Below are 22,457 nucleotides of genomic sequence, written 5' to 3' on the forward strand. Positions count from 1 at the left end.
TAAACTGACGCCCACACACTCACAGACAAAGGGCGGGTTTCCATCTGACACAGGTGGACATCTTGTTGGCTATGGAGAGGCGAACTGCCTAAGGTCGAAACCCTTTGGACCACCGAGGCTGGAGCGTGAGGAGGACGCCTGGGACCCCCTGTGGTAATCCAGCGTTTGGCGGCTCTTTGAAGATCGCGTCTCGGACGCGCCGCAAAGGTTCCCACGATGAGCGGCACGCCGCCGGAAAACCCAGGAACACTCACCATTGAATGGAGGCACCACGCAACGCCTTTGTGACCACTCTCAGTAAACGTTATTGGTCATTAAATGAACAGAAGACCGATTTTTGTGGAGTGCACGTCGTCTACCTCATGTGAAATACAGTGTTTTAATTACTGGGATAACCGAAAGGAATTCCTAAATAAACAGGCGGAAATAATTTTATTTTGCACTGACATTTCTGAAGATTAAAAAGTGGCCATCTCTAAACGTGACGCCACGTTACGTGTCAACACAGCTCCGCCGATTTCAACGCGCGAGTGCAAATCCGCATAAAAAAATATGAAAGGTTGCCCATGATTGTTTCTTAATCCGGGGAACAGTGATTAAATAAATGTTTTAATCTGAGGCGCAGTTCAAAGTATGTTGCCACATGTCTTACGGTCATGGTGGCCAGCATACATTCTGGCAGAACACGTATGGATGGTAGACCACAAAAATTCAGATTTCGAACGGTCTAGGGCGCTATCACCAAAACCGTTCCGGCTTCAGGTATAGGTATTTTAACTGACGCCTTTTAATAAGTTATAAGAAAAATATACGCAAAAAAAAGACGGTTTTCTGTCTCTTTAAGGCAGCCTTCTCAGGTGGGTGCTTGGGTGGCCATGAAGTCGCCGCTAGCGGCTTGTGTCCAGCAGCAGCATGGCTCGCCCCCGCGTCATTGTGTCGTTTCCCGTCGATGTGGGTGGGCCCCAGGACGACAGAAGTCTTGGGTGGTCAGATCCGAGAAAACCGAAGACGGGTTTCGCAACACCTTGCGTGGATCACGATACTGGGTATTTCAAGCGCCCGGGTTTCCACAAAAATCGGTAGACTCCGAAGAACGGGAATACAGCCGTTTATTGCGAATGGAGAGGTCAAAATTCGACGTGTCTACTCGCAGTACACTCCTATGTGCAGGATGGGGGCTGCTTAAAGTAGGCTCGAAACAGCAAAAAAATAAATAAATAACGCATCTCTACGAAGCACATCATGACGAGTGGACGAAGCACTGGGGATCGTTCTTGCCGTATATCACCCGTGTCATCGCCCACTCGCGCATGTAAATGAGTGACAACGCGTGTGTACAGTATACGCTATTCCAATCCAATTCAATCCTGTACAAATCAATTTAATCCAATCCAATCCAACCCATTTCCATCAAATCCAATCCAATCCAATGCTTCTCGCACATTCGCAACACTGTGTACACTAACTAAAGCTCCGGACAAAGTGAGGCCCTAAGGTGCTTCGGCCCTAAAACGCGGGCAGAAACAGTTTTTCACAAAACACAAACACAGCTCGGAGGCCGGACGCCGTTAAGAAGTACGTCCCCAGGGTGCCTCTCACAAAAAGTCTACGAAGAAACGCCCGGCCCGTGGCATCGCTTTGTTTTCAACGGTTGCCGGCACCACCCTGGTGTCGGCGCGCTGGCTTGAAGTCGCCATCGAAGGAAATAACTGGGTCAGCTACAGCACGCAGGCGTGGGCTCAGCACCCGTCAGCACCCGTCAGCACCCGTGGACGGTAAAACCTAACCCCACTGAAGCGCGGGTCCCTCCACTAAGGAAAGCGAAGGGCCGAAGTCAGACATTCAAGATTCGTTGCCCTTCGGCTGCTGCATTCAGTGTCCACACAGCTTCATTCTTTTCGCCGACAGTAGGTACGCCGGAAGCCCGCATGTTTGCGTGTTGGTAAAGTCGCAACAGATCTCAATCAGCCAAATCCTTCTCAACACTTGCGGCTAAACTGATTTCCGTCGATGGGAACAGTACTGACACCAGGTGGCGTTGAGGGGACAAAATGAAAATTTATTTTGCAGTCGTTCAGCCGGCACTGCTTGATGCGCGGCCGGTTCTGCGCCGCACCAGTCGAAACAAAGGAAAGAATGAAGGGGACGAGCCAGTGCATGACAATCATGACCTATTCGACTCTATGAATGTAGATGACCAGCGCAGCTTTTTAGCACCCAACGCATTAAAGGTCACATAAATACTGCGTCCGAGAATAATATGAAAGCCTTAAGCAACGATTGGAGAAGAGAAGCAAATTCAAAATGGATGGAGGAAGTTGTGTAATGAAGGTTTATTTAACGCGGGAACAGCCTTAAAGGGGTCATGAAGGCAGTATGTAAGTTTGGTTCATTCAAAAGATTGCCTCGTTAGAATCATGCTGACAGCACTTTTAACGTAAACTTCGCTCAAATAAGCTACATAATTAGGAAAAAAGGGCTTGGCCATACGACCCACTATTTCATTTGCCGCAACAGAACCTATGATGTCATACCAGCCAGCTCTGCAATTGGCGGAAGGAGGCCTGAAAAAGCAAACGCAAATTAGGCAGAACTTATCATCTTGCCCGACGAACTATTTGCGCTTAAATTTAGGGCACATTCTTTTTATATCAGTAATAATGGTGGGAGAAACAGTGGAAGTAACGAAAGTACACGTAAACATAGAAGTGTGGATGCGTACTACTGTTGGAACTGCGCGCCCTCACGGCCCGACTGGAGGAGCGGCGAGCGCGCACTTTCATATTGTAACGATGGTTACAAATGAGGACTGGAAAAGGTTTATTTACAAGGCGAACTTGTGCCCAGAAATGATACGCTGCTCCTAGACTCAGAGCTGGAACGTCGTCTACCTCCTCTTCTTTACCTCTAGTGCCACTCGTCTTCTTCTTCCTTGCCTTTCACTTGTTCGCTGATGCGTGACGTCAGTTTCCAGTCAACGCGTAATATTCAAACATGTTTCATTACCAGGTATCATTTACCAGGTATCATTTACCCGGCTCCTCCACCACTTCTGTAACGATGGTTACAAATGAGGACTGGAAAAGGTTTATTTACAAGGCGAAGTTGTGCCCAGAAATGATGCGCTGCTCGTAGACTCAGAGCTGGAACTTCGTCTACCTCCTCTTCTTTACCTCTAGTGCCACTCGTCTTCTTCTTCCTTGCCTTTCACTTGTTCGGTGATGCGTGACGTCAGTTTCCAGTCAACGCGTAATATTCAAGCATGTTTCAATATGAAAGTGCGCGCCCGCCGCTCCTCCAGCCCGGCCGTGGCGCACTATGTTTGTTTTAGCTGCACGGCACTGCGGCACTGTGGCACGGCACTGCGGTCTCAGACAACTCTGGCCGATTAGTGCAAGTGATAAGGACCCCCTCCATAGTTTCAGCGATATCCTTGACCATTTCCGCCAGGATCAGGCAATTTTTCTACCACCGCATCCATCGCTCAGTCGAAGGCACACAGTCCTTCTCAGGCAGCTCCAAACCTTATAATTCCCCACTTCACATCTCATGTCCATCATACATCCTGGCGAGTATAAGGACGCTTGCCCCTTCTGTTCTGTGGAACGAGCATCACTTCACCACATCATTTGGTCATGTCCATTAATACCCGCATCACGTAGAAGAAATCATCCCACCCTTCATAACATATCATCCTTAACAGAGTGGGAGGCTACCATCTCTAGCCCAGCTCCCCATGTGCAAGAAGACCTCGCATAGTTGGCTGAAGACACCACGCTCCCAAACACCGGGAGCCCCGCTGTCTAGATGACTGAGCGAACAGCTCAGTGGTGCAATCACCACAACTTTTGGGCAAAATAAAGTTGTTACTACTACTACTACTACTACTACGGCGTCTTACGGGACCATATTTCGTCGAGCGAGCACCATGTTTTCCGAAACAATTATTTTCTCCCTGAAAAAAAACCAAGCCAGGTACAAACACGGTCAAAAACAAACCAAAGGCAGAAAAGGGCTGAAGGTGGTGTGGTGGCGACATCTATGTTGACTAACAGTAAGCAAGACTCCGCTCCACGCCAAGTTTAGCTGAAAGTACCGTTCTTATGATGTCATTGCACGCGTCGTTCGAACACACGTTTTGGAGCGAGAATCAAACTTTTTGGCTTAAACTGGTTAATTTTGCAGTGAATAAAGGATCGTTTGCTTCCGGACAAGCGCTTGCGTCACTATAGAACACGACATCTTTCGAATAAAACAAACTTGCATTTTGTCATCATGGCCCCTTAAAAATCATCCCCTATCCCAAAAAATTTCCCCCAAGTTAGCCAATCCCCTCCCCCCCCCCCCTCCCACCCGTCTGCATACGCCAGCGTGTCTACCCATTCACTGCTAGTGCACTGACAGCCAACACCAAGCGCTGATTCTCAGTAATTATAACTCCGCTTTCACTCTGGCAGAGAACTCCATAAGCTGAGTGCCCACCTTAAAGTATTCATTATTAGCAGGGCCGTAATGTCTATCACGTACCTTATAGAACCTACTTTACGTATTGAGCCTCCAAAGTAATTATTGCATTTCACGGTCCGCAATACCTCTAGGCACGTAGTTACTCAGACGGGCATATAGCCATTTATTATAGAGAGTATTTATTGCCGCGGGCAGGAACCAGGAAGGGAGGGCCAGTGATACCGCTACAAGACAAAGAAAATTGTCTGGCAGAGATGAAACGTACATTCTGAGGGAGTCTCCACATTTTGCTGGCGAGGATTCGGAAAAGACGGGTCAGCGCACATGGCCTCCTCTTCAAAAACCTGCGCAGGCACCCCAAGAATAGCCCCTGTGAACAACTGCTTCCAGAATCTAGCGATTTCTCACACGGGATGCCGATATTATTGCCAACGACAAACAAAGGCTATGCTTCAGTAAGCGCTCGTGTCAAGGCGACGACTGCTCATTTAATGCGAGATGTTTCTAATCAATGCCAATACAAATAACAATTGGTCGAGTCTGCAAGCCTTTTGCAGCGGCACGCCTACAAGCCGGCGAGTTACACCATCTTCCCAAACACACATATTGCCCGCGTACATCCGCAGATATTTGTCGGGCAGGGGGGGGGGGGAGGAGGTGGCAGTACAACCGGTGAGTAACGTATGGATCAAGATGCAGCAGTAACTCAGTAAGAGCCTGACAATAGCGACACTATAGTTCAAGTCGCCCGGTCGGTGGCTTTCTGGTACGCCTTTATTGTGGAATGCCAGTTCAAGTACGAGAGTTTGGCAAGTCTCAAAATGCTTAAGGGATACTTTGTTCTGAATTCATATGACCAGTTAGTATATTATTACGTGGCAGGATGGCATCAAGTGGTAAATGTACAGCATATATACAGTTTATTTACATAAGGAGTAGCGGCCGTCTTTCCAGGGAGAAGGGGAAAGAGTTGCGTTATTCACCGGCTGGAGCGGTAATCGTCGTCCTCTACTTCTTCGACCGGCTGTCACTCGTGCCAGTTTCCTTAACTAGGCACTTTCTTGTTATGCATGTACGACACCCAAATGATCTCACTCGCAAACTGTCCCTTGTCGTCGGACATCCCAGTTGGGTGTGTATTTTGGGTCGTTAGAGTCCACCTTATCTCTTACAGCACGTGCGGAACACTTAATCGAACACCGAAATAAAACAAGTTCGTTAGCTAGCAGCGGTCGCAATAGCTCCGGTCCTTTGATGTTCCTTGCATCAGAACAAGACCATATATGGCCAACTTGGAACCTTCATCCCCTGCACCTAGAGTGCGGTTCAAAAAATTGTGCCGGGAGTTGTTAGACTTTCTTCTCCTTGAATATAGCGTTGTACGATATCTATTCTGTGTGAATTTACGCGCCTAAATGTTTTTGCATAAGTCCAGAAAAGCAACAAAAGTGTTAACGGTGGCACGGGGACTTTTCTTTTGGGGGATTGTAACCGCTAACACGCAAACATCCAGGCGCCAACAAGGGAGCATTATGCCCGTGCCTGGCAGCGCAGATATAATATTTAAGAGCGCGTTGACGACCTCATGTAGAGACATTTCGCACGTACAAAAGTAGATAGTTAGTCTGAATGCAATCGGGCGAAATCTCCGGCCAACAATTATTCAGGGCCAACAACCTCAAGTTTTCGCTATACACACACGCATACACTGCAATTATTGCCTGTGTCTTGTCACCCCAAGAACGTTTGTTGCTGCAGAGAGAGGTTTATGTCTCATTCAAGGACAGCAATAAACATTATCAGCGCCTGTTGGCTTCTTGTAACAATGCCCTCACGGCTACTTAACGGAGGTGCACACAGCGTTACTAGCCTCAAGTGTAGGACCTGCAAGAGAAAACTATGATTTTTGCTCTATCCTCTGTATCGTTTACGTTGAAGCTTCTTTTGGTCGCTGGTGGCGCCCATGGGGCTGTAGACGCCAACGCACTTTTAGGCGAAGCTCCCGACTGCTTCAAGGTAAGAACAATTCAGAACAAACAAACTTTATTTTGACGTAAATAAATATTTTCTAACAGTTAGAACAATGCACTCTGTATGTAGCGTTTCCCAAAAACCTCCGCAGAAGTGGAAGTGCGGACGCAATCCGTAAGTCCTGCCCTAAAAGATGCAGCCAATAAATATATGCAAGCAACAAAATTAGGCTTACGCTCACACACATTGGGACACTTTTTCCAATGATTGTCAAAAATGACATGCTTCCGCTCTAATAATAACTTACCTTTATCAGACACACGCAATAGTAACTAATGAAACCGCCGGTTACTTTTCCTCCACAAAACGCTGATTACTATGCTTCTTCCCTTTTCCTTGTTTGCGCTGTTTTTTCGTCGTATAGTTTCCACCACCGACCATAACCAAGGATGTTAAGGCAATGTAGACAGAGTTACTTGCCAATCCAATAAATCATTCTTAGTCTTCTTTCCCGAGGCCCATGTTTCTAAATTGCGAGATAGATCATTCTGTGGTTGAACTGGAGAAACAGGCCATCGGAAGTGCCAGCAAATTATTTTCATACACTTCATCTTCAGCGTATTACTACGCTGGTAATGCGATAGCCTGCATTCTTTTCCCAGTGGGTTCTATAAATAAAAACACAAATTAAACACACACACAAGCAGTACTTGGTAATGTACTGCGTATTTAAATTTAGCTTCTTGATGCTGGGTAGCTTTTGCAGAATGCATTTTATATTGTCCAGAACGACTCGCACGAGGTGGAATCCCCTACTGTTTATCACAGTGAGGAGGATGGGCCACAGTTTTACTAACGGTTTTCTGTACCTGTGCGTGCGTGGAAATCGACTTCACTGTTAGGTTATTGGTTTTTGCGGATATTTTGCTTTCTCCCTAAAAGAGACGGGATGCTTAAAGACCATTTTTCATATCTAGTCGATGTTGCTGCCACAAAAACATACGTCAAGAAAAATATCTCACATTTTATATCCATGTAGAAGTCAATGACCTTCGCTTGCTCTTGTGAGGTCCTAATGTGGCAGGTTATTTTGAGAAAGAAGCACGCCCTGCCGCCCATTCGCCCCCTCGACATAGAAAATACGGATTCGAGGAATGTTTAATTTAATCTTTAGAATCTTTAGCCTTCTTGTTCAATAGCTTGTTGGCTTTCTGGGTCGCTAAAACAGAGGTGGAGTCGAGGACATCTAAAACGAATGCCTTCCGCCATTTTATTTGTTGTTGAGAGCACCCGCCTGCACAGTGGTTGCATCGAACACGTTTTGTTCCTAAGACATATTGTTCAAAAATTGAAACAGTGTCCAACTTTTGCATTCTTGGTGTTAAGACGGCACAGACAGTGCACAAAACATTCTTAAAATATTACCGATGTCTCAAATGGGACAGCTGAACCTGTATGGCGGGTAAAATGCTGTCGCAGTAGCCAAGCACAAATGAGGCGGGACATGCCAGAACGCTTCCATCACGTGAACGCCAACTGGGGTGGGCGGTTATTCTCCGCCCGTGGCTGGCGTACTCATCGGTGTTATCTCAGGCAAAGCACCATCGCTTTTGTGGACTGTACATGTGTGGCAGCAGTCGGATGTGCGTGTTGGGACACCGCCACAATAATACCTGCCTAGTGGTGGCAAACATTTATACGAGCAAAGGAAAAGAAAAGAGGGTGGCGGTAAAGCGTCTCTAGGTCAACATGCAACCTTGGCCCGAGGGCCCAAGAAAACCAGGCCCTCCGGAAGGCTGAGTCAGGGCTAGTCTGCTCAGTGTCCCACTGCTCCAGGGCGGAGGAGGGAGAGGGGCCTTAGGGGAATAGGACGGCAGTATATAGCGTGAAATTCGGAGAGCGGGGTGTCACAGCGGTGACATTGACAGGGTAGAGAGAGAGAGAAACTTAATTGGCAAGTGAAATTGATTAATGACAATGGAATTCCTGATGATGGTGGCGGGCAAGGGGATTAAGGTCCGCCCCCATCTAGACGTATTCTCTTTGAGTTAGGTTGACGATGTCGTGGTCGCTGCGCAACGGTCCATTCCGGCGAACTTTTCCGCCCTCTTGACCAGGTGGACCTATAGGCCCAGAACAAAGCTGCGAAGTGAGGCCTCCCACTTATCCTCGGAAGCGATTTCGAAAAAGGGCCCTCGGGCCATGCAGAGATGGTTTGGGCTGGTTAGCATGGATACCACATAAGTGTCCAACCGAGGTTGAGGAAAGCCTGGGGTGGATATGGATCATGGTTGCAGAACAGGAAAGGATTTCCGTCTGGAGTTGGCGGGAAACGTGACATTGCTCTATTGCATGGTGTAAAAATAGTTTTTAACCGTGCTCTATTGTGACGGAGGTATTTGCCTGAGGGGGGATCCAGCTTTAGAGAAGGTAAGAAGTGGTAATGTTGTGGTATCCACTCAGACGGTTTCACGCGGACAGGGCACCGTGTTAGCGATACGGGCTCCGCCCAGCCCTGATAGTTAGTCCTCGGGCTAGGTCATGGGCCGCCTGCCCGGAATGCGCGGGGGTCCAATTAGGTTGTACTGGGTATTGCGGGGGGTTGCTGCAAAGTATTTGAGTGCTGTTGACGATATATTTCCAGTGGAAAAAATATGAAGAGCGGTTTTAGAATCTGTAACGATCCTTGCAGGGGTAGGGATGAGTGAAGGGTCACCGCTAACGCCTCCTCGTCCGCCGGTTATGAGATGGGCGTCCGGACTGTGACAGAATCGAGGCTGTTGAAATGGGACTGTTTGCAAACCTAAATTGCCGGGAAGACCTCGTGGTGTCTGTATTACGCTGCTTTGACGTATAGGAGTAGTGTATTGTTTTGTGCACTTCTTCTGCAGTGCGCGGGCTCGCAGTTCGCTCCGATCGGTATGGTACGTGTGATTCATGTTGCAGGGATTGTTGTTTGGCTATGATGTTATGACGTGAGCGTGGATACCTTAGAGAATAGTCGCCTCCTAATTAAGGGTGTGGTATCCTATTCCCAGTGACTGAATGACGTTCCTTCTTGTTCGGTTTAAGCGAGGCATTCGTGCAGTATCATTGGTGGGCTTTGGCAAGTTCGCTGGCCTTGCTGTGAAGGCCGAACCCTTGTAGTCTGGCAGTAGGCGTGTCGGGGGGCTGATGTAGCGCCGTTTTGTAGGTGCGTCCTAATGGTGCATCTCACTGGTGACTTTATTGAGCAGACTTATCGTTTGGTTTACATGCCATTACATTGTCTTGAGGAAGTTGAGAATGATTCTGGTGGATTGTATGTGCAGCCCTAGGGGACATTGGATGCCATGCAAGGAGGTGTCGCGCCTTCTTCCTTCCGTAGACGGAACTGGCGGACTGCTGGTGAAGTGGCCATAATATTGATCCACTGGGTGGCTCTTGGGAGGAGCAATTCCCGACACATTGCCAGGGTCATCATCATCACCAGCCTATCTACGCCACTACAGGGCAAAGGCCTCTCCCATTAATCTCCAATTACCCCGGTCCTGTGTTAACTGTGACATATTAATCCCCGCTAACTTCATGATCTCACCAGCCCATCAAACCATTTGCCGCCCCCTGCAACGCTTGCCCTCTCTAGGGATCCACTCTGTTACCCTTAATGACCAACGTTTATCTTGACTTCACATTACATGCCATGCCCAAGTCCACTCCTTCCTAATTTCTACTAATATGTCCTTAACACGCGTTTGTTCCCTGGCCCACACCGCTCTCTTCTTGTCCCATAATGTTACACCTGTCATCTTCCGTTCCATTGCTCGCTGAGTCGTCCTCAATTTAAGTTGAACCCTCTTAGTAAGCCTCCAAGTTTCTGCCCCGTAGGTGAGTACCGGTAAAATGCAGCCGTCATACACGTTCTTCAGGGACAGTGGTAGGCTTCCATTCATTATCTGCCGTTTATTGCCAGAATAACACCACCTGATCCAACAAAACAACCATCAACAACCACCACTATCTCGGACTTTGGAATGTTAGACCTCTGGGTTGTCTCTCCCTTCGATCCGGAGTTTGGTCTTGGATAGGAGTTGCGCAGGCCGAGCCGACTCTCCTCGCCTTCTTCACCATCACCTGTACAGCTCTTTGCAGTGGGTACGATCTGGTGGAAGGTTACGAAAGATCTGGAGGAAGCTTAAGTAAGTGCCGGTCCGAAGGTGGCGACTAATGATGGTTCGCTGGTTGGTGTTCTGGTGGTGTGGAAGGGGTAGACGTTGCGGGTAAGGGTGTAGTGAATACAAGGGCGAGTGCTTATTATCCAGTAGAATTTCGAGGTCGTGGGCGGTCATGCAGGGTGGTGGGATCACTTCGGTGGGGAATGCCCAATAGGCCAGTGTATGGCTGCGGCATTGGCCGCTTCATTCCCGGTAAGGCCGGAGTGGCCGGGCGTCCGGATGATCGTGATGGCGTTCTCTTCGGGCAGACGTTGGAGGAGAGGTATGGCCTGTGTTGGGGCTAGGCCCGCTTGCTAGAGACGGCATGCTTGATGAGAGCCAGAGACTATACTGATGTGGGGGGTGTTGTTGGCATGGGTGGTGGCTGCGAAGCCGATTAGTAGCGTTTTTGCTGTATATATTTTATTGGTGTGCGCGGTTACGGTCGTGGAGATTCGGCCAGCGTGTTTGAGGGCGACTAAAGCTGTGCGTCACGTTCACAAGACTTAGATAAAGTCGGTGTGTACAGTTCTGTAGGTCATATTCTACCTTCTTCGTGAGAGAGCGTACCTGCGCTTCCCGGCGGCCTTGGTTGAAGTTTAAATGCATATGGGGTGGCATGGGGCAGGCTTGGATGTGGTGCTAGAAGGTAGATGGGGGGCGTGGTGGCCGGTCTTAATTTGGCGGTGTACGGTATCTGAACGGGACAAGAATGGCTTGGCTAGTTGGCACAGATGGGACGCGTTGTAGTTAAGATTTTCTCTCCAACTCAATAAGACATCCAAGAACGTTGTGTAGTCGTAGTTTAAGTATTTAATCTATGGAGGCGTAGATGGGGAAGGAAGAAAAGAGCCGTCCCGTAGGCTGTATGAGTGAGGCCTTCTATTTTAGCGGTTTTTTGTGTAGTATTTTATTAGTACGTGATTTTAATGATCAGCGTGGCTAGGACCAGTAGACAAATTTTCTATTCGTTGAGACCTACTAGTCGGCTACGGAATATGAGGATAGGATGGTTTTTATAGGCACAGTTGTCATAAAATAAAATTAAATTTCTTATGCACAACCGCATGATCACAATTATTTAGAACATCCTGTTTCTGCCGTGCAGATTTTCGACGCCATATCGAACCCCGTTGCAGTACGCGACACAAACCATGACGACATTCTAAAATGTCTCTCGGCGCCCAGAACCTATTATGACCCCAAGGGCAAGAACGCCACGTACGTGTGGTCACTCCAAAAAAGCCCGGGGGAAGGACGGTAAGTATTTTTCTGTGCGTGATTTTCTCCAAATCATCTTTTCGTATGTTTCAAATTTTACATGAGCTATTGTACCAGCCCTGGTGAAAATATATTTTACTCTTTTATAATTTTACGCACAATTTCGATTAAATAACTCAGCACGGCTCCTGTCAAGAAATCACTGAATGAACAGGAAATTTTCCATTCCCATTGTTTATGGAGAGAGGCCTGAAACCATGAAATGCTTTGGGCCTTGCGAAATAATGCTATCGTAAAAAACACTGCGAGAGTACCACCGCCTTTGTGGAATTTTGTTTTGTGAGGCGCACATAAAAAGACATTATTATTTTGTTCTCGCATTCACTTATCAAAACGTACATCGTGCTTCATCTGAGGAAAACCTTGAGTGGCTTAGGCTTCCCGCTCTGTGCCTCAAGATGACACTTTTTTGTTCACAACGGCAACCAGCCAATATCTGTATGAAAAGTGCCCTTTATTCTCTCTCGCAGTAGGCGGATGGAAGGAGCCACATGCTTTTCAAATTTCTTTCGCTCTTTTCCGGAACATGAATCGTCAAAGAGGTTTCTGATTTGTCAACGACACTTCAGTCAACTCATTCTTTTGTTTGAAGATGCGCCTACAAAACAATTAGCGTTGCCCACAACAAGGTTTCAGGCGGCTGTGGCTACCGAACATTTTTCAAAAGAACCAAAGAATGGCTGACCTTATTTACATCATTTTTCATCCCTAAAATTACCAGGAAAAATTGGGTTCTGCACTACGAGAGAGGAGACAGGGTGGAAAGGATTTACCGGTAACGCCCTATAAAAGCCGCTTCACATGTATATAGTTTAGAAGAACACAGTACTAACAGTGAGGGCAATATGTTATAGCTGATAATTTGAGAACCCTTCATTTATTCAAAATGATGATTGAGATGTAGGTGAAGTGTAGCTTTGGTAGGTTTAAAAACAAACTTCAGTAACATACCTCTGACTCCAAAGATACATTAAAGTGTTTATTTTAACAACGGAGGTATTCCAGGTGGAACCTTTTCGTAAATCTCCTGAATGGCGCGCGTCACGCAGGGGCGGGAGCAGGTTCCGAGACGCGACGCCGCCGTCGCAGAAACTGGTTCGAAAACCCTCTGATAGAGGGTGGAGTGGCCTCCCAGAGGCCACTTCGAGGCTACTCCTCTCTCACTTGCTCGGGAGATAGGGTGGAGGGGGCCTTCTGCCGCTGACGTTTATACGCCGATTCCCTTGTGTGAACCGTAGAATTTGTGAAACGACAGCGCTGCCATTGTCGGGCCAGCGCCCGCTGATTTTCGAACCGATAAAAGAGAACCTCAGCTCCCTTTTCAGAAGATTTCACACTGTGTGGAACTGAGTTTAATTTTGCACTTATCCTTGCGTCATAGACAGTCTACTCATTAACTCTTATTTGTGGTGACGTCAAACCCCACATCCTGTGCGTGGTCGGGAGTGGTTTGCTTTATTTCATTAGAAACGGGACAGAGGGGTCCCCGCGTGATTCCGTAGACAAAATTATTTGTTCACAGGGATATTTGCTGTTTTTGCGATAGATGTATCACGCATCTTTTTCTTCTTTCTGTCTGACACAATTATTGAGAACATTTTGGGATATGCGGTGCGCTTAGTTGTGGAAATGTGTCCCTTCAATTTTTCCCTTGCAGTGGCGCAGCTCCAGTACTTCTCGGACTTCCTCCTTCTGTCCATTTATCTCTACCTCCATCTCTGCTGCTCTGTCTCTCCCTTTCTTCTCTTTCCCTCTCTCTCTGTCTCATTTCTCTTGGTCGGCGCGTGCAGCACAATATTGTTTGGCTTAAAAAAGTTTTGCGTCCAAACGCTGTTCTCTCTCGTATTTTTCGCTCTGTTTTTCGCTTAGATATGAACGTACTGGCCCAACTACAATCGGTGTTGCCGGTCATTTGTTTTGTTGGTACATTCTCAGCCCCTCTTCACTTCACCCCTGGTGACACCCCTGAGAAATGTCGTTACACGGTCGGTTCGAGTAAGTATATTTGCTTATTTTATCTATGTGGAGCAAGTGTTCTGCGGAAAATATCCCAAAATTTATTAACACAAAGCGGCGCCTTTCTTTCCGCATAGAGTAGGCTTTTACATTTAAATGGCACTCGCCACTGGGTCTAAATATCAATACTGAGTGGGCACGGCGAGGCGGTAGGAGCAATGCAGCGAACGAAATCGTCCCTGCTTTTTGTGCAGGTTTGCTCAAACATTTCTACCATCCGAAGTGACGACCGTATGTTACTGATTGTGCCGTGCCCACGGAAGTGTATTCTGATGGCGTACAGTTGTTTGTGTGTTTGCAAGTTGATTCTTTGCGGCGATGTTGAACAAAATCCCGGACCTACAGTAGAGGAAATGTTCAAGCAACTTCAAACGGGCCAATCAACAATACTAGAAGAACTTGCCGCTATACGAAATAGACTAGAAGCTACCGAAAGCACCGTAACTGCCCTAAGCAATCGTTGGAATGAACTAGACAAAATAGTGGCAGATATTTGTGAAAAAAATGTGCAAATTCAAACCCTTTAGGAGCAAATCGTCACACTTGAGCAAAAAATAGGCCAGCAGGCTGAAAAGATGGTAAACCTTGAGGACCGTAGTCGCAGATCCAACCTCGTCATTTACGGCATCAGTGAACAAGGCGAAGAAGATGAGCAGATTTTGAGAGAAAAGGTGGTTAGCGATCTTTTTGGTAGAAAACTAGGGCAGACTTGCAGATCCGTGGCCATAATTCACCGTCTTGGTAGGCGTCAAGGAAATAGGCCAGTCATTGCCTATTTCCAAGATTTCACAGAAAAGGAGGCCGTGCTTCGAAATGCAAAAAAGTTAAAAGGCACTAGCATATCGATCAGTAATGATTATAGTTATTCGACACGGCATAAGAGGCGGCTCCTGTGGCAATCTGCGAAGATTGATAAGGATAACGGCAAGAAGGTGATTCTTACCCACGACAAGTTAAAAGTAGATGGCGTTCTTTACGCATGGAATGAAGCTAGAAACGATCGTGTTGTTTTATCACCGAAAACGTTTACCCGGGATAGCGTGGGGGCAAGCAGTAACTCGGAAGAACACGGCCAGAGCCCAGAGGCAAGGCAGTCGTGAAAGCATGCATGCGCCAAGCAAAAATGCCTTCGAGTACTAAACCTTAATGCACGTAGCATTGTGAATAAAATAAGCGAACTTGAATGTCTCCTCCTTACCCACGATCCCCATATTACAGTAATAACGGAAACTTGGCTGCACGATGGCATACCAGACGAAGTAATAGTTGATGATGCATATCATATTTTCCGACGTGATCGTATTTCCCGGGGGGGTGGAATAGCAGTAATTTTAAAAAACACGCTCTCCGCTACGCTACTACCCCAGATAGAAAACCACGAAAGCCTATTCTTGAAAATAAGCTGTTGGGGACATGCACTTACATTAGGGGCTGTGTACAGGCCGCCTTCTTCGCCCCCTGAATTCTTGTTTGCCTTATCTAATCACATGTCTGTTCATATGAATGGATCGTCGATTATGGCTGGAGATTTTAACCTGCCAAAACTTGACTGGTCTAGCAACATCACATCCCACCTACTTGACAGCACATTGCAAGATATCATGCTTACAAATGATTTAGCTCAGGTTGTTCATGAAACCACCCGTGAATCTGAAGGTGGGGGCACAACACTAGATCTTGTATTTGTCAGCAGAAGTATTACTGATTATGCGATGGCATATCCGACCATAAGTTAGTCCTTTTTTCGTGCACCTTAGGCAGCTGTGTGAAGAATCGGCCAAAGAGTAAAACAGTTAAAAACTTCAGTAAGTCAAATGACAGCGCGATTCTCGACGAGCTCTGGTGGTTTGTAGATAACATGCAAAACGATGATGCTATTGATCTGTGGAATAAGTTTAAGGTAACTATTAGAACATGCATTGAAAATTTTGTTCCTTCGAGGCGTATAAAGACAAATCGCCAGAACCCGTGGATTGATAGGAACATTATTCATTTGAAACGCAGAATTAGACGAGCAAAAAAGAAAAAAATTACAAATGTTGAATCACTTCGCCTTCTTCGTGAAGAACTGCAGAGCGCATTGTCGTGTGCAACAAACAAATATTTCGAAATTACCTTGCCTAGTTTTATTAGAACAAACCCTCAGAAGTTCAGGCGCTTTCTAAGCTCGAAATCTAAACAGACAAAATAAAGAACGCGGATGTGCTTATAACGCAGCCGAGGGGCGTAGCTGACGTCTTAAATGAATATTTTCATTCCGTATTCTCTCCGCCTGATAGTGACATTCCGTCGTTTGGTGATTCCCTTTTTGATCAAAACTTTATTTCCGTAGAAGGCGTCTTTTCACTTTTACTGAATTTAAAAGATAAATCTTCAGGCGGACCGGATAACATTCCAAATGCTTTTCTGCGCCGGTATGCCGAGCTCGTGTCACATATTCTCGCCGCTATTTTTCGTTCATGCTTAAAAATGGCGATCATCCCAGACGATTGGCGTATCGCCCGCGTAGTTGCAGTTCATAAAAAAGGAGATCGTTTACAAAAAGAAAACTACCGCCCAATATCACTGACTTCATCTTGCTGCAAAATACTGGAACACATCATTGTACATTTCATAGCCGACTTCCTCGAACGTAATAAATTGCTATCTGATTACCAACATGGATTCCGCAAAGGCCTTTCAACGACTACTCAGCTCACAACTACTATTCACGAGATCGCTTCAGCCCTTGATACATCCGGGCAGGTTGATTTAGTGTTTTTGGATTTTAGCAAAGCTTTTGATCGGGTTTCCCATTGTAAACTTTTAATAAAACTTCAAAGATTTGGCCTCCACTCCTTTATAATCAATTGGATAAAGCAGTACTTGTCCAACCGAACTCAGTTTGTGGTGTGAATGGGCACTTCTCCGGGCGTTTACCAGTTACGTCTGGCGTGCCCCAGGGTAGCGTCTTAGGACCAATACCTTTTCTCATGTACGTAAACGATATCACTGCTGCTATATGTCCTGATGTTGAGATTAGATTGTTTGCAGATGATTGTTTGATTTTTAAAAAAGTGACATGCCAGGCCGATCAAATTTCTTTAAACTCCAGTCTAGCGAAAATACACGAATGGTGCACAACCTGGTCAATGTCTCTGAACTGTGAGAAAACTGTGCTTCTGCGCGTAACAAATAAAAAGCAACCATTTTCCTGCACGTACAAAATTAATAACGATATCGTAACAGAAGCCACAGAATACAAATATTTAGGTGTAACAATCACGAACAAACTTACATGGTCTACGCACATTGAAAACATTTGTACAGCAGCCACTCGGAAACTTGGACTTCTTAGACATAAACTGCGTAATGCGCCATCCAATGCAAAACTTCTGGCATATAGATCCTTTGTTTTGCCTAAAATTGAATACGCGAGCGTCGTGTGGGACCCCTACTATCAAAAAGATAAGCATAGACTCGATATGGTACAGAGACGGGCGGTTCGTTTTATATTTAACAAATATAAGAGAAAAGATTCCCCGTCATCCCTTATGCTGGTAAATAAGATTCCTTCCCTGGAGCAGCGTAGGAAAATAGCCCGACTTAAATTTTTGTTTTTACTTTATCGCAACAAACTGAACGTAAATGCGCGCGCATATATTCAGCCTTTCTTGAGTCGCACATCCAGAAATCGGCATGCGCATAACATCCTTCCTTATCAAACTCGCATGAACCTTTTTAAATATTCATTTTTTCCCAGAACTATTGTTGATTGGAATTCGTTGTCTGAAAAAAATGTTTCATCGGAATCTGTAAGTGTTTTTGAGAGTGCACTGCTGACTGATCTGGAAACGCAGTCAACCAGTTAGCGACCTTGTCACATTTCCTTTGTATTTTGTCTTTTTTGAAATGCTGATGCTTTATTGATGCCCTGTTATCTGTTGTTAGCAGTAAAGTATTCTGCACACCTTTCATTGTTTTCGGAGACCTCTATGGTGTCTTCTTGATGTAATGTGTATTGAACCCTCCTGTAAGGTGTGTTATTTTGTTCCTTGGCTGGGTTAAACCGTTTTCCATGTTTCTAGTTATGCCGATAAGTCTATTCCTTCACTATTTGTTACTTAGGGTGCTTGTGCGCTATGTGGCTACTGCCGTGCCACATATATTGTATATCTGCATCACCATGTTCCCACCTGCATGGTCCTCCGTGACCGCAGTATACTGTAAATAAAAATAAATAAAAAAATAAAAATACTGAAGTTAAAGACCAGCACTTTTTTTAGGCCTAATTCATCATTTAAATGTACGAAAAATAAAACATTCTAAACAAACACAAACCGTTAAATGGTTTAGGGAAAATCGGTTTCTTGCGTTCATGGTGTTCTAAGAACAGCCTTAGTATATAAACCACACGAAAGCGGCTTTATATTTGGTTGTACTGAATACGCTTAACGCAAGTGTAGCCAGTTTTAGCTTACAGACCATAAAAGTATACGATACCCTTTAGCAGTGTCGAAAGTGCCATTCTTGCTTGCTGAGAGGATACGAAAATTGTAACCTGGCGGCCACACATACATTCCGAGCAAGGGTTAAGGCTTTGGCGAGTTGGTGCATCATTACAAAAGGGGAACAGCGGTCGTGTTTGTCACCTTCTTTGCCTTGTGTTTTTGTCTGAGTTTGCGCTGTTCCCCTTTTGTAAACATACATTCCGAGGTCACGTGGAACCTGTTGCAATATATTTTTTCCTTTATCACCGGTTTTACACCAATTCAGGGGTGCGAGAAAACAATAAAAAGCCAATGAGCCGTTGCCGAAACGGGTACTAAATATTAAATACAAAAACCTAAATAACGAGTAGGCTAAATTTTTGTTCAGCGATTTTTGAGCCCCCTTATTCTCAAGGCTCGGCAGTTTCAATTCCGTATTTGTAAGCTACTATTTAGGTACAACTAGATGATGTGACACCTGCTGGTATCGCCGCGCCTCGTGTTGCAACCCAACACCAAAACTTGGGACGGCACTCTGACACCTTACGTGTAAAGATGCAAAAACATTATAGTGTAGCTCTTGCGCGATGAACTTTATTCAAGCCATTCTACATTTTTACCTGGTCCGGGAGCTCACCAGAGCTGCGCGACTGGGTTGTCACAGGCATTCGCGTGTGTTAGTACGAGACCTCGCAAGTAGCACATCTAGCGCTGGGGCGCTAATGCTTGTAACTCATTAGCCCGGCCGCACCATAATCTGGTAACTTCGATTGTTTTAAAGAGGATAGTCTGTTTAAATACGGTCGTCTTTCTTGGGATACTGGAACGCGGAAATTGCCTCAAAGTCTGTCTGTCTGTCTGTCTGTCTGTCTGTCTGTCTGTCTGTCTGTCTGTCTGTCTGTCTGTCTGTCTGTCTGTCTATCTGTCTGTCTGTCTGTCTGTCTGTCTGTCTGTCTGTCTGTCTGTCTGTCGATTAAGGCGCCCTGGCAAACTTAATACAGTGATTCAACGATACTGTGATGAAGTAGAGGACGGCGGATGTATGTAAGGTTCGACGAGCTCGTATGACGAGAAAGAATTATACGAAGTTGCACAACAGACTCTATGCGTATGCCCCAGCAAGATGCCACCTGAAGGGAACCCACGGCCATATCGAAACATCTAAGTCTGGTGGGAATGCTCATACTTTTCAAAATTGTTGAGAAAAGAACCAAGCATTACTCACATATTGAGGCCACTCGTTATTACGTAACATTTGCACGGTCCCTTTAGTAAAAATATATGTATGCTTGATTTATTGAAGAGTATGCCCAGAAAAATACAAAAGAGGCTGACCGCGACGCCAAATACAACGAAAGGCCCCAATATATTGTTCCTGAAACGGGCGTGATGTAGCGTGTAGACGCGTTGCCTCGACGCACGCGTGTCTCCCTCGTACGGCGGCGCTGGCATAAAGGCTGCTTTTGTGACGCAGTTGAACGCGAGAAGTTGAAATTGCCTTGAGCCACCCTCTACCGTGTTTGTCTTGCGAGGAGCGAAACAGGACAGCAACAGCCTGAGAGGTCAGCGGAAAAGAGAATGGTGCCCACACCATTTACTTGGCAGGGGAGCCAGACGACTACCATCTTTCGGTGACATTTGCAACGAAGTGAGACGAAACACGGTTACTTTTTTTCTTCCGGCTTCAATTGTCAACCCTCACAACTACTCGTCTAATCGTGGCCGCAAACAAAATTTCGTCCCTTTACTGTAAATATATCTTAACAGGGCTTATAGCACACTTAGAAGAAGAGACACGGTGAAATAGAGGAAGCTGTTCTGTCTCAGTCCGCTTGTCTATGCGCGCTGCAACTCCTTTTAGGATGCCTTACCTACTAGCGTACGAAACCATCCCTCTAAATATAAAACGCTGCTTGACTAGCTTTGTTGGAACTCGTTCCTATACAAATTGATAGAAAAAATTGTGCATAGCTTGTCCATCGAGAGCGTTGTTAAACTTAAATCACTGACCAAAGCCGAGTTTTCACATAAGTATTGGTTTTATTTTTTACCGGTTCCAAGTTTTCCGAGTAATGTAAGGAAATGGAGGCTTAGCCTAAAAGTACAAATGTTCAAAATAAACGGGCTTTCTTCGGACAGGTTCAACGTTTATGACACTAGGTGCGGACAGTGTTGGTGAAAATATTGTATCGACAAAGGTGAATATTTCTTAGAATACGCAATGCTCAAAAGACCGGAAAAATCTCCAATTCGCCAGTGTTTTTTTTCATCTTTGGGATTTCCTTGCTTCGCCTTTTGAAACAGCCACACCTTATGGTGACTACTGCGGGAGCTAACATACGTAAACAGCAAGAGTCATTCTTCAGGGAGCTACAAAATGTTTCGTAACATTCATATGTTTTTTTTTTCAGATACCGGAGACGTTAGGGTTGCTGATTTCGTCTACACAGACTACCAGACTTGTGCTGTTGTGAAGATGAGCCCCTTCGGAAACCGTAACGATCCTTCCTACTGCTTCGAAGTTGTATTTTCTCGCTGCACTGGTTGCTGATGAACCGCAATGCGAAAGTTCCTCTTTTTTGCTGCAGTATAGTAGCAAAATTTCCGTTCGTCAGCATAAAAAAATTAAAGCGAAAAGTAAAGTTTCGCCTGAAGAACTATTTGCTCGTAGATCAGTTCACAAATACCGCTTCGCACACATGCATAACGGAGTGTGTATGAGTGGGCGTTTAAATGTATAAATCCCCATGATATGTGAAAGGAGAGTCGTTTCTCCAGTCTCCTGTTTTTAAGGATGGCTCAGCGTTTGTGGGCCAACGCCAGTCCCAGCATATGGCTTGGGTAAATTACTGCGGTCACCGCGCACGAAACAAATTGGAAGGCGGGAAATGGCATCTGAACTGGAAATTTTACAGGAAAGCAATTTCTTAAATGAAATATAATGTAAACTTTATTTGTAACTTTATCTTTAACTGTGGCTGTGAAAAATGAAAATCGAACTTGAAGTTTCGTCTAGCACTTTGCCAGACTTGAATTTTCAGGTGCAGTCAGAGTGAAGCAAAAGTGAACAATCACATGTTTACTAGAATACGGTTTGCGAAATCTGACACTAATAAAGATTCAGTTGTTTTAGTCTGGGCATTCGTGTGCTGCATCCTCCTGTGCATTAGTGAAGGTGATGATGCAGTGGCATAGATGCACAATACTCGGTTCGGGCCACCGAAACCAAGGGTTGTCGCGACATATCAAAACAAGGAAAAAACAAAAAATAACCAATTACACACACGCAAAGCCTACTGCACAACACCACTTTAGAATATACAGTCTAATAAAGTATAAAAAGCCAATTAGATAAATAGCAGCCTAACGACACCATTCACACGAGCAATACGGAACAACACTAAATAAGAAGGCAAGGTAACATGTGGCAAAGTTTGTGTACGGTGCCGTTTACCCTGCAGAATTCTATATGATATTTTTGTTACACGTGTAAAAGGCCATCAAAATAACCTGAATTTTATTTGTTTCGTCTTTTCTTCTGGGAAATGTAATATGTGTTTTATGACGGAAACCTTGTTTCTTGTTTTTCAGAGTGCACTCTCTGGGTTGCGAAGGACGCAATTCCCGATGGAATATCTGAAGAGTGCCTTACACAGTACACTAACATCTGCGGGAATGATTCTGTACCTTTGTACGACGAAAATGACTGCGCGAGCGCAGACATATACGCCATTTTGACGTGAAAGTGGGAAGTTCATTGTAAAAGGGAAAATGTGCTTAAATAAAATATCTTTGATAGAGTTCGTTTGGAAGGAAATGTGGCAAAGAACACAATATTAAAAAATATGACGTGATTTCTGGAGGAAAGTAGCATTTTCATTGCAAAAGAGTGTCACTGAATGGTTATTAATTAATACTTCATTTTGAAGTAGGGTGATTCAAAGTGTTCTCAGAAGTGCGTAAGGCGAACAGACAAGGCTGGGGCGCCTATATTTTTTGTCTATTGCCATGGTACTTGCGACAGCCCACAGGGATATGACCGTCTTCTTCAGTGGTATGT

General features: G+C 45.5%; 1 protein-coding gene across 1 annotated transcript; it reads left to right on the forward strand.

Annotated features, from left to right (window-relative positions):
* Positions 1–6,343: 6,343 nt before the first annotated feature.
* LOC144151476 (uncharacterized) lies at positions 6,344–22,197 on the forward strand. Its single transcript, XM_077682530.1, has 5 exons — positions 6,344–6,483; positions 11,740–11,891; positions 13,840–13,907; positions 20,809–20,892; positions 21,989–22,197. Exons 1-5 carry the CDS (start codon positions 6,367–6,369, stop codon positions 22,138–22,140), a joined length of 573 nt encoding a protein of 190 aa, XP_077538656.1. The 5' UTR covers positions 6,344–6,366; the 3' UTR covers positions 22,141–22,197.
* Positions 22,198–22,457: the final 260 nt, after the last annotated feature.

The sequence above is a fragment of the Haemaphysalis longicornis genome, unplaced genomic scaffold, assembly GCF_048455015.1.
Source record: "Haemaphysalis longicornis isolate Haplotype H1 unplaced genomic scaffold, Haemaphysalis longicornis Haplotype H1 scaffold_9, whole genome shotgun sequence".
In the NCBI taxonomy this organism is placed as follows: domain Eukaryota; kingdom Metazoa; phylum Arthropoda; class Arachnida; order Ixodida; family Ixodidae; genus Haemaphysalis; species Haemaphysalis longicornis.